Source organism: Asparagus officinalis, unplaced genomic scaffold (assembly GCF_001876935.1).
Source record: "Asparagus officinalis unplaced genomic scaffold, Aspof.V1 AsparagusV1_Un367, whole genome shotgun sequence".
Taxonomy (NCBI): domain Eukaryota; kingdom Viridiplantae; phylum Streptophyta; class Magnoliopsida; order Asparagales; family Asparagaceae; genus Asparagus; species Asparagus officinalis.
This window is the reverse complement of record NW_017972632.1, coordinates 1-10,414: the sequence shown is the minus strand read 5'-3', so window position 1 is coordinate 10,414 and position 10,414 is coordinate 1. Positions and strand designations below refer to the sequence as shown.

Genomic DNA, 10,414 nt, shown 5'->3' with positions numbered 1-10,414 from the left:
AGAATATAAAATTCTTCCTCTCCAATTTTGGGTTTATCTCTACCAACAAAAAAGAGATCAGGAGATAGAATATAAAATTCTTCCTCTCTAATTTTGGGTTCTTCTCTACCAAAAAAAAGATCAGGAGATAGAATATAAAATTCTTCCTCTCCAATTTCGGGTTCATCTTTTTACCAAGAAGAAATAACCCACCAACACCTCTAAATCAATGCCTTTTATGCTTGGGAGATGTTATCTCGATCCCTTATTAGAGATAAGTCTACGTCTAACACACGTTGCCGGGTGGTACGTTTCCGTAAAAACGATCAAGCATACGTATTCAATATCGTAGCCAGCGATTATTATTAAGTTAATAACCTCTGAATCCATGCCTTTTATGCATGGGGGACGTTATCTCGATCCCTAATTAGAGATAAGTCTACATCTAACACATGTAGCCTACATATTCAACATGGTAGTATAAAACCTAAGAGAGTTTAATTCTTTTAATCCAACGTTATATGTGAAACGGATCTAGATAATTCACATAGTAGCCCGACTCAAACAGTAGTCGGTAAAGACACATCAAATCTGTTGATGACTAAGGGTTTGCCAAAAATCTTATGAGTATTATATTTATTTATTCCAAACAAGAATGGGTAATCATAATAAAATTTCAATAAGCAAAAGAGTTCACTTTATTCATAAAGAAAACTTGAAAATAAATGTAAAAAGAGGTTCCAATACAAGAAAAGTGTCATTACAAGAGAAATGTTCTTAATCTAAACATAACTTGTAATTACAGATTTTTCCTTTAAGTTTTGAGAGTGCCTCTGCATAAGCTTGTTCAAATTCAGCTTTTAAATTAGCTCGTAAGAATTCCGCGCTGGTGTTCTGAGCTTGGAGAACTTCTTGTTCTGTCTCGATAAGCTTTTTATCTTGAAGCTCCAGCTGTCTGAATAAGTCTGTTTCAACATGTTCAGCTTCAGTCAAATCAAGCTCCAAGATACCCTCAGCATCTTTGGCCTCTGCAAGCTCTTTTTCCAAGTGGGCTATATGAGCTCGACGTAATTCTAAAGATTCGAGTAAATCGGCCTTAGCCTGTACCTTCTTGGCAATACCTAATCTCATCTGGGTTACACGGTCTCTTAACTTTTGAAGTTCGAGCTCGGCCGATTTTTGTGAATCATGCCATGCTTGTAGCCTTAGATCTAGTTGGACCGATACATAAGAAGAAGCGCCGCTATTCTGAAGATTCTTTAAGTTTTCGACCTGCTGCTTCAACTGAACCAAGTATTCTTCAATCAAATCGGCCAATTCAGGATATCCATCTTCTCTAATCCCCGATATATGTCGATCGAGTGACTTCTTAAAGCCATCAAAAGACAATCCTTTATGAAGATTTCGATCGATCATAAGGTTCAGGAAATAGACAAAACTTTGGATATCTGAGCAGATAAAGATCTTGTCCGGATCTTCGTCAGATATTAGAGCCTTAATAGACTCAAGCAATGACGGAGCGAGCACTGCAATAAAAGACAAAAGAAAGTAAGTGTACGAAAGAAAGGTTGAATGAATATTCGAGATTTAGAATCCAACAACAGTGACGAGCGAAAATATACCGAGTCCAATAGAAGATCCTTCAGTTTTAGGCGAAACTACATCAGTTTGAGGTTCTGCGTCTGTTCCTACCCTTTCAACTTCAGTTTTAGGCGAAACTACATCAGTACTTGTGGCACCAAATGCTGGGGTACTTGTAGAACCAAAGGCTGGCGTACTTGAGGCACCAAAGGCTGGGGTGCATGAGGCACCAAAGGCTGGGGTTGATGCTACACCAAATGCAGGTGTACTTGATGAACCAAAAGCTGGTGTGCTGGCAGCACCAAATGCAGGTTGACTTGAAGCACCAAACGTGGTGGAACCAAAAGGACTGCTTCCGAATGCTGGTTGTGTTTGCTGGAATGAACTACCAAATGGGCTTGATTGACTAGGAGTTGACCCAAATCCTCCAAAGGCTGGTTTCTGCCCAAACACAGATGAACCTACGAAAATACAGAATAATCCAAACAACAAACACAGATGAACCTACGAAAATACAGAATAATCCAAACAAACATGTTTGAGAAAGATACGAGATAAAAAAAATTACATTCTTACATACAAGACTTGAGCATCCAAAACCACCTGATAGTGCTGAAGTAACAAATGAATGTAAGAAAACAAGGCAGCAATGTTAAAGCAAGAAGAAAAAGGACATACACAAACAGTGTTAAAAGCACTTGCCTGGCTGCGTCTGCCCAAAATTACTAAAGGTTTGAGCAGGTGCAGACGGTTGGAAAGGAGTTGATAGAGAAGGCTGCAAAATTAAAAGTAATCCAACATCAACTATAAGATTCATAAAGCACAGGACTGGAAAGCCTAGAAAGGAAAACTGTTACATGAAATGATAAGCATAGATAACAACATAAATAAATTATTTGCAAGCATAAATATACATTGCTAGTTTTCGAGAAGACAGAAAAGGCATTAAATTTACTTACAGTTGTCTGACCAAAACCCATAGGAGTGCTTGTAGAAAGTGCTGAAGATGAGCTGTTAAAAAGGCCTCCGCCAAATCCAGATGATGGCGTACTGAACAAACTTGAACCAAAAGCTGGTGTTGACCGCTGAAAACCGGTTGATTGTCCAAAGGGAGACGGTGTTTGCCCCAGAGATGGAGTTGTGGACTGAAATAGTCCTGAGGATTGAGTATTGCCGAAGTTCAGCCCAGAACTAAATGTTGAAGTCGACCCAGCTGTCGAACCAAAAAGTGACGGAGAACTAAAAGCAGAAGTCGTCGTTCCACCAAAAAGGGATGGTGAAGAACTAGAACCAAATGGAGTGCTACTAGGAGCTCCAAATAATGAAGTTGTTGAAGATGTTGATCCAAAAGGGCTGGATGATGAAGAACCAAATGTTGAGCCAAAAGGTGATGGGGATGAGGCACCAAAGCCAGATGAACCAAAAGATGGAGTTTTAGGCGCGAAGGGGTTCGATGACGTAGTAGAGGAAAATGGGTTTGCAGCAGGCTGACCAAATGTCGCTGTAGATCCAAATGGGTTTGCTTGTGCTTGAGCAGGAAAAGAAATAGCACTTGCTGGTTGTCCGCTAGGACTGGGACCACCTGAAATGTAAAGGCATAACATAAAGAACAAGTTTATAATATGTGAGAAGACAAACTCAACTTCTATAGTCTACCAATGAACAAGCAGTTTGCAAGTGTGACCCATTCACACTTACTCACGCATGGGAGCACAAAAGAACAAACATAATGTTGAAGGCACAGGTAGACTGCGTACTAATACTAATTCATCTAAGCACCTTAAGAATTGTCTGTGACCAGTTCAGAAACCACAGCCAGAACAATTAAACATAGGTCTTCTAGCTTACTCCGCAATAACGATACATCAAGAATAGTCTAATATGATTATATTTTTAAAGAGCTTTCTCCCATTGAACAGGTATTAAAATCAAAAACATAGTTTAACAACACGCACGCATTCGCACCTTTAAATGTGTGGATGAGAAGCATCCACGTCACTACCAAGCACCAATTTTGTGGTACCAAGTATACTCCTGCCCCAGTTTAAATAAGTGGTACCAAGCATACTCATTTTTAGCTTTAAATGATCTTTGTTTTAAAGACCTTTCTCATCCACACATTTAAACTTTCCCACTTGAAAATGGGCCCCACTTGTTTACTCACCCATTGAATGAGTGGATGAGAAATGGTCACCTCACTACCACACACCAAATTTGGTGCTTGGTACCAAGCATACCCAATTTTTCTCGCATACACACACATATATATATATGTATATGTTTATACATACATATATGTATATATACACATATACATACATACATGTACCTATATATATACGTGTGTGTAAAGAATATTTCAGGCAGTGATACAAGGGTTGTTCATTAACACTAGTAGCCGAAGAATAGAAGATTGCTATACCAATCTTAAAACTCGATTATGTTTACCTTTATCACCACGTTGATAATCTTCCCATCTCAACTCCTCATGACTTTTATCTTTGTATGCAGGCATGGCCGATATTGACTCCAGCTTCCCAGCAGGCTGTGTACCAGCATCAGCCTCTTGTGTTGCAGAATAAGGTACTACTCGACTTCCTTGTTGGCTGCCAAAACCTGATTGGCCAAAACCTTGACTACCAAAAGCAGGTGTGGGTGTCTGAGTACCTGCATTTATACATAACCATCAACCCTTGTCTAAATTATTCGAGCATGCTTATAAATTCTTCTTGCGCCATATATGAATAAACCATGTTTAACCTCAAGAGAAAAGGCATTTGACATAGGAAATTTAGAAAAGCAACGGAAAAATGTAAGGATCAACTAAAGCAGACGACAAGGATGAGAAATTGAATGAACCAAATGTAGAATACATAATGCAATAAAAAAATTTGGCCATATGCTGACATTATGTATCTAATAGGTAGAATTAGTGGGAATTTACCAAACGAGGAACTCTGAGTACCAAAAGGCGATGGTGTTGCTCCAAATGGCGTGCTCCCAAATGTAGAAGCTGACTGACCAAAAGACGGTTGGGAACCAAAACTGAGGGAAGGAGCACTTGATGCACCAAAAGCAGGGGTACTCGAAGACCCAAACGTGGGGGTACTAGTTGCACCAAATGCTGAAGTACTTGAAGATCCAAACAAGGAGGTGCCAGGAGCACCAAATCCTGATGATGTTGTAGAACCAAATGCTGGAGTACTTGAAACCCCGAAAGCAGATCCTGTGCTACCAAACAATGGAGTTGATGAGGACCGAAATGCTGGAGTACTTGTAGCACCAAATGCTGGGGTACTTGTAGAACCAAAGGCTGACGTACTTGAGGCACCAAAGGCTGGGGTTGATGCTACACCAAATGTAGGTGTACTTGATGAACCAAAAGCTGGTGTGCTGGCAGCACCGAATGCAGGTTGACTTGAAGCACCAAACGTGGTGGAACCAAAAGGACTGCTTCTGAATGCTGGTTGTGTTTGCTGGAATGAACTACCAAATGGGCTTGATTGACTAGGAGTTGACCCAAATCCTCCAAAGGCTGGTTTCTGCCCAAACACAGATGAACCTACGAAAATACAGAATAATCCAAACAAGCATGTTTGAGAAAGATACGAGATAACAAAAATTACATTCTTACATACGAGAATTGAGCATCCATGGTAATATGGTAATAGAAAGAAAAACAGTCAACCACTTATTCATCGTACACCACTGCACCTTCAATTTTAATTTCTTGTCCAAATATCTAATAAATATAATGAAGCATCTTGATGAGAAGTTCAGGGCAAGTCCAAAATCTGAGGTCGAACAAGACGTTTTTCTTATGAGACTTGAATTTACCAGGTGCTAGGAACCCTGAACGCTAGTATATACTGCACCAGCTACAAAACAATAGTACGAAAGCCTCATTTAGCTTGTGATTTACCAAACTTGTGTAATGTGATGATTCTTCAATACCTTACAGGTTTAATCCTTGATGAGAAATTTGCCTAGCCCCAGGTCGTAGAAAACATAACGTTTAGAAGAAGGGCTAAGGATTATCTTGGATGGTTGGGCAGGGAAATCTTAAGTTTGATTATTAGGTGAAAATACTGAAGGACATCTTCCCTTAGGCAGCATATTCAGGTTCACGTCAAGCAAAGGGGATAATCCACAGGAAACTGCATGCCCAAACAAAGGGATGTTGCCCAATAATAAGTATTAAGCAGGTTCAGGTATCCAGGAGGGTGCCTAGCACCTAGAGCCACTTAAGCAGCCACTAGGATCACCTATACTGCTTAACTGAAACATGCCTTAGGTTTTTGCCACGTAAGCAACCTCCTAAGCATATCCACATAGACTGAATTTCCAAAAGTGTCAATGGTGAACAAGGATGTAGTTAAATCAAATGAAGCCTATAGAAAAGCCTCGCTTATGTATTAAATAAGTATGATACCATACGCTTGTCAAACTACAGCTACTCAAACTCTACCATGCATTTGCACACTAGCATTATAGTATAATACTTACTACCAAAGGAAGAGGATGAACTGCCAAATGCAGGTGTTGACGGAGCACCAAAGGATGGCATTGAACTTCCTAAAGCGGGTGATGAGGAAGCACCAAAAGCTGGTGTGCTAGAAGGCGCCCCAAATACTCCAGTTGATGTGCCAAACATTGAGCTCCCTGTCGGCGAACCCAATGGATTTGAAGAGCCGAATGGTTTCGGAGCAAACGGACTAGTAGTTGAACTACTTGTTTGCCCAAACACCGACGGGGAGCCGAAAGGGCTACTCGAGGACTGCCCGAGTGCTACACAAGGGGAACAGACAGGATGCATCAGACAAGAGATACAAACCATACAAGTCGTGAACAAAAACTATGTCAAAAGAAACGGCATCAACCAAAAATTCCAGAACACTAAAGCTTCTTCAAAGCCGGCAGAGCGCAAACGCAATATTAGGCTCTGAAAAACACGCTAATTGAAGAAAAATGTAAACTTGGGACCTAACAAACGAGGTGAAATCTCGACATCACAATAACATTTATGGATTCGTCTTCTTCGATCGGTCGACTGCTGCTATCAAGAATACTGCAAAAGAGGTGTGTGTGTGTGAGAGAGAGAGAGAGTTGAATCTAAACCCTAGAGTAACAACAACGACGATGGGGCTATCAAGAATACTAGGATGGCAGTAGTAACAACAACGACGACAACAATAATAATAATAAATATATAAAAATTAAAACCGGTACCTCGTCGAGCACCGCGCTTTTGATCTGAAACAAGAAGAAGACTAGGGCACGCGACAAGTGATTTAAGTTTTACTAATCTTTACAATTCTAATTTGAGGTTAATAAAGAGACGGTGGGGCTTTAGATTGAATTTTATTAGAACGGGATCAGAAACTGGGGGAGGCGTGACTGAGGAAAGGATCAATCACCAATAGAGCGAGAGCTGACAGAGCATCTCTAATAATGATCAAATTTTCAAAACCAACCCTTTTGGGTTTTTAATTGCAAAAAACGACCGATTTTGAAAATATTTACAAAAACCGACCTGTTTTCAGCCAGGGGCTGAAAACAGGTCGGTTTTTGAAAAAAAATTTCCCAAACTTTACGGGAGTTCAACTCCCGTGAAGTTTTTCTCATAACAAAACTTCACGGGAGTTGAACTCCCGTGAAGTTTGGGAAAAAAATTTTCAAAAACCGACCCAGTTTCAACCAACTGGGTCGGTTTTTATAAATAATGGTGAAATGGGTCGTTTTTTGCAATTAAAAGCCCAAAAGGGTTGGTTTTGAAAATTTGTCCTTTTGCTATATTTGAGGAGTAAATATCTCATCTTAGGAAATAGGGAGTCAATATATAAGGCTTATATAAGGCCCAAGTGCTCCAACAATACTCCTCAAAAGGCTCTCTAAATAGTTTTGGACATTTTTCATTTACCTCCTTTTGTAATAAATAATTGTAACGGTTATATTATAACGGCTATATTCCGACGACTAAATTGTAACGGCTATATTTCAACGGCTATATCATAACGGCTATATGACCTCTATAAATAATATCATATGCACTCTCATTTTTCACTCAACTCAAATTGTGTTCATTGTTAGCATCATTTTTCCAATATTATCTATGTCTCATAACAACGAAATAGTTGCGCTCCTCATGGAAGAAGAAGCTGACGAGGAATGTGCAATGTTCTTAGGAATGACCGTCGTTGAAGAGGAGCGGGTGGCTAACGAGAGGAGTGCATCGCGTCGTCTTGGTTCCGTTCGAGGCCATGTTGTCATTCAACGCGATAGAGTTCAAGATCATATTAGACTTTATCGTGACTATTTCGCTGAGGATCCCGTTTATGGTCCACGACTATTTCGAAGGCGGTTTTGAATGCATCGTCCACTTTTCCTCCGAATTGCATCAGCGGTAGAAGATTTTGATCCTTACTTTGTCCAAAGAAGGAATGTTGCAGGTAATCTTGGTTTATCATCCCTTCAAAAAATAACAGCCGCAATGCGGATGCTTGCTTATGGAGTATCTGCAGATTTTGTGGATGATTACGTGCGGATTGGTGAAAGCATGACTATTGAAAGTAGGGCTGAGCATGGTTTGGTCCAAACCGAAAAAACCGACCGAACCGACCCGAACCGACCCGAAAAAATCGGTTTTATGAGTAGGGCGGTTCGGATCGGTTTGAAAACTTTTCAACCCGAACCGACCCGAACCGACCGAATATAGTGCAATACTACCCATTCTGATCTCAAACCCTACCCGACCCTGTCCCCAAAGTTAAAGACTCAAACCCTAAACTCATTTTCTGAATCATTATGGGTTAAAAACAATATTATTTTATCAGTGTTTAATGCTTCATAATCTCCTACTTTGTTGATATCTTTTTTTTTTCTTTAACACAGTTTGTTGTTTGATAAGAAGTTTGATGAAGTTAGAACCGAACAAACCGAACCGAACCGCAGCGAACCGACTTGGAACAGTTCGGTTCGGTTTTGAATTATAGGCGGTTCGGTTCGGTTGTTCAAATTTTGGTAAAAACCGAACCGAACCGACCGTTGCACACCCTTAATTGAAAGTGTTAAAAGGTTTGTCAAGGTCGTTGTTACAATTTTTTGCCGATGAGTATTTGAGGTCACCAAATAATGACGATATCAGAAGATTGCTAGAGATTGGTGAACAACGCGGATTTCCTGGAATGTTAGGGAGCATAGACTGTATGCATTGGAGATGGAAGAATTGTCCGGCTGCGTGGCATGGGATGTATGCTGGTCACGTCCATGAGCCAACAATTATTTTGGAAGCCGTTGCGTCATACGATCTTTGGATATGGCATGCATTTTTTGGGTTACCAGGATCTCATAATGATATTAACGTCTTGGAAAGGTCAAATCTCTTTACTGAACTTACTGAAGGTCGTGCCCCTCCAGTTAAATACTCTATTAATTCTCATGAGTATACGATGGGATATTACCTTGCTGATGGTATATACCCACAATGGTCAACATTTGTAAAAACAATTTCTGCTCCACAAGGAAATAAGAAGAAAAATTTTGCACAAGCTCAAGATTCAGCAAGAAAGGATGCAGAGCGAGCATTTAGGGTCCTCCAAGCACGCTTTGCAATTGTGCATGGACCAGCGCGATTTTGGGATCAAGAAGTACTAAAAGATATTATGAAAGCATGTATCATAATGCATAATATGATCATTGAAGACGAGCGAGATATTAATCAATGTGATTTCAACTATGATGCAATCGATGAAAGTCCAACTATATCATTGTCTCGTGAGCGCATGTAGGCATATAAAATTGCTTATAGGTCCCCTAGCATAGCTCGGCACAAACCGACGAGCCAACGAGACAACGGAAAACGACTCGAAAAAGTCGGAAAACACCGCCCGCGGGGGCTCGGCCAAAGCCGAGCCACCTCAAGGTGGCTCGGCCAAGGCCGAGCCACCCTGAGGTGGCTCGGTGACCCCGAGGTGGCCGACAGTGGCCCGAGGTGGCCGACAGTGGCCAGAGGTGGCCGACAATTCTCTTTTTGCAGCCACTGTCCTGAGAGCCTATAAATAGGCCTAGAGATGTTCATTTTCAGAGGTCGAACTTTCAAGAACCGAAACTCTGCCGGATTGAAGAGTGAACTCGGAGCTTGAAGACCAGAAGACTTGCATATTCAGATCTGATCCTCGGCGACCATCCACGTCAGAAAAGGCAGGATCTCGAGAGGAAGAAAGAACAGATCTGAGATCTACACGAGACTACACTCCAGATCTAAGCTTGGTCTTAGATCTCGAGATCTGAGCGATTATTCCCTTGGTGGATTAATCCCTCCCGGCTATTATTCCCTTCGTGGAATAATACCCGCATAATCGTGTAGATCCGACCGGATCTAGATCGCGCGGTGGTCCACGGATTAACCCCGGCGCAGGCAAAGAACCCACCAAAGCGAGCGACCGCAAAACAGGAGCTCGTGATTTGTTCACAGAAGGAAAGTTGTAATTTTTTCTTTATTTTCTTTGATTTAATTGTAACCGGATCTATAAAAGACCGGATCTTTTGTAACTCAAAAAGTTGTAACTCAAGATGACAATTATCTCATTAATGAAGAAAGCAACGGTTTTCCACGCGAACAGGAATCAAGAACAGAAGCCATTCCAAAGTCCCGTTATACCGACTGAAGGTTGGGACAATCATATCCAAAGTATTCCAGACTCTTCTATAAAAGAACGAGGCTGAAATACTTTGGAGGGGGTATCTGTAGGCATATAAAATTGCTTATAGGTCCCCTAACATAGCTCGGCACAAACCGACGAACCAACGAGGCGACGAGGTTGACGAATCGCACGCAAGCAACAGAATACATCCA

At 41.0% G+C, this 10,414-nt stretch overlaps 2 protein-coding genes across 2 annotated transcripts; one reads left to right on the top strand and one right to left on the bottom strand.

Annotated features, from left to right (window-relative positions):
* Positions 1-701: 701 nt before the first annotated feature.
* Positions 702-6,868, bottom strand: LOC109827688 (nuclear pore complex protein NUP98A-like; the record flags this gene model as incomplete). Its single annotated transcript, XM_020394697.1, has 9 exons — positions 702-1,505; positions 1,602-2,021; positions 2,065-2,172; positions 2,263-2,335; positions 2,520-3,142; positions 4,009-4,227; positions 4,505-5,122; positions 6,067-6,348; positions 6,790-6,868. Coding segments are annotated over 9 exons (3,171 nt in total), but the record flags the coding sequence as incomplete, so codon positions are not given.
* Positions 6,869-8,050: 1,182 nt separating this feature from the next.
* On the top strand, positions 8,051-9,347 carry LOC109827687. Its single transcript, XM_020394696.1, has 2 exons — positions 8,051-8,144; positions 8,902-9,347. The coding sequence occupies exons 1-2, from the start codon at positions 8,051-8,053 to the stop codon at positions 9,345-9,347; spliced, it is 540 nt and encodes a 179-aa protein (XP_020250285.1).
* The last annotated feature ends 1,067 nt before the right edge of the window (positions 9,348-10,414 follow it).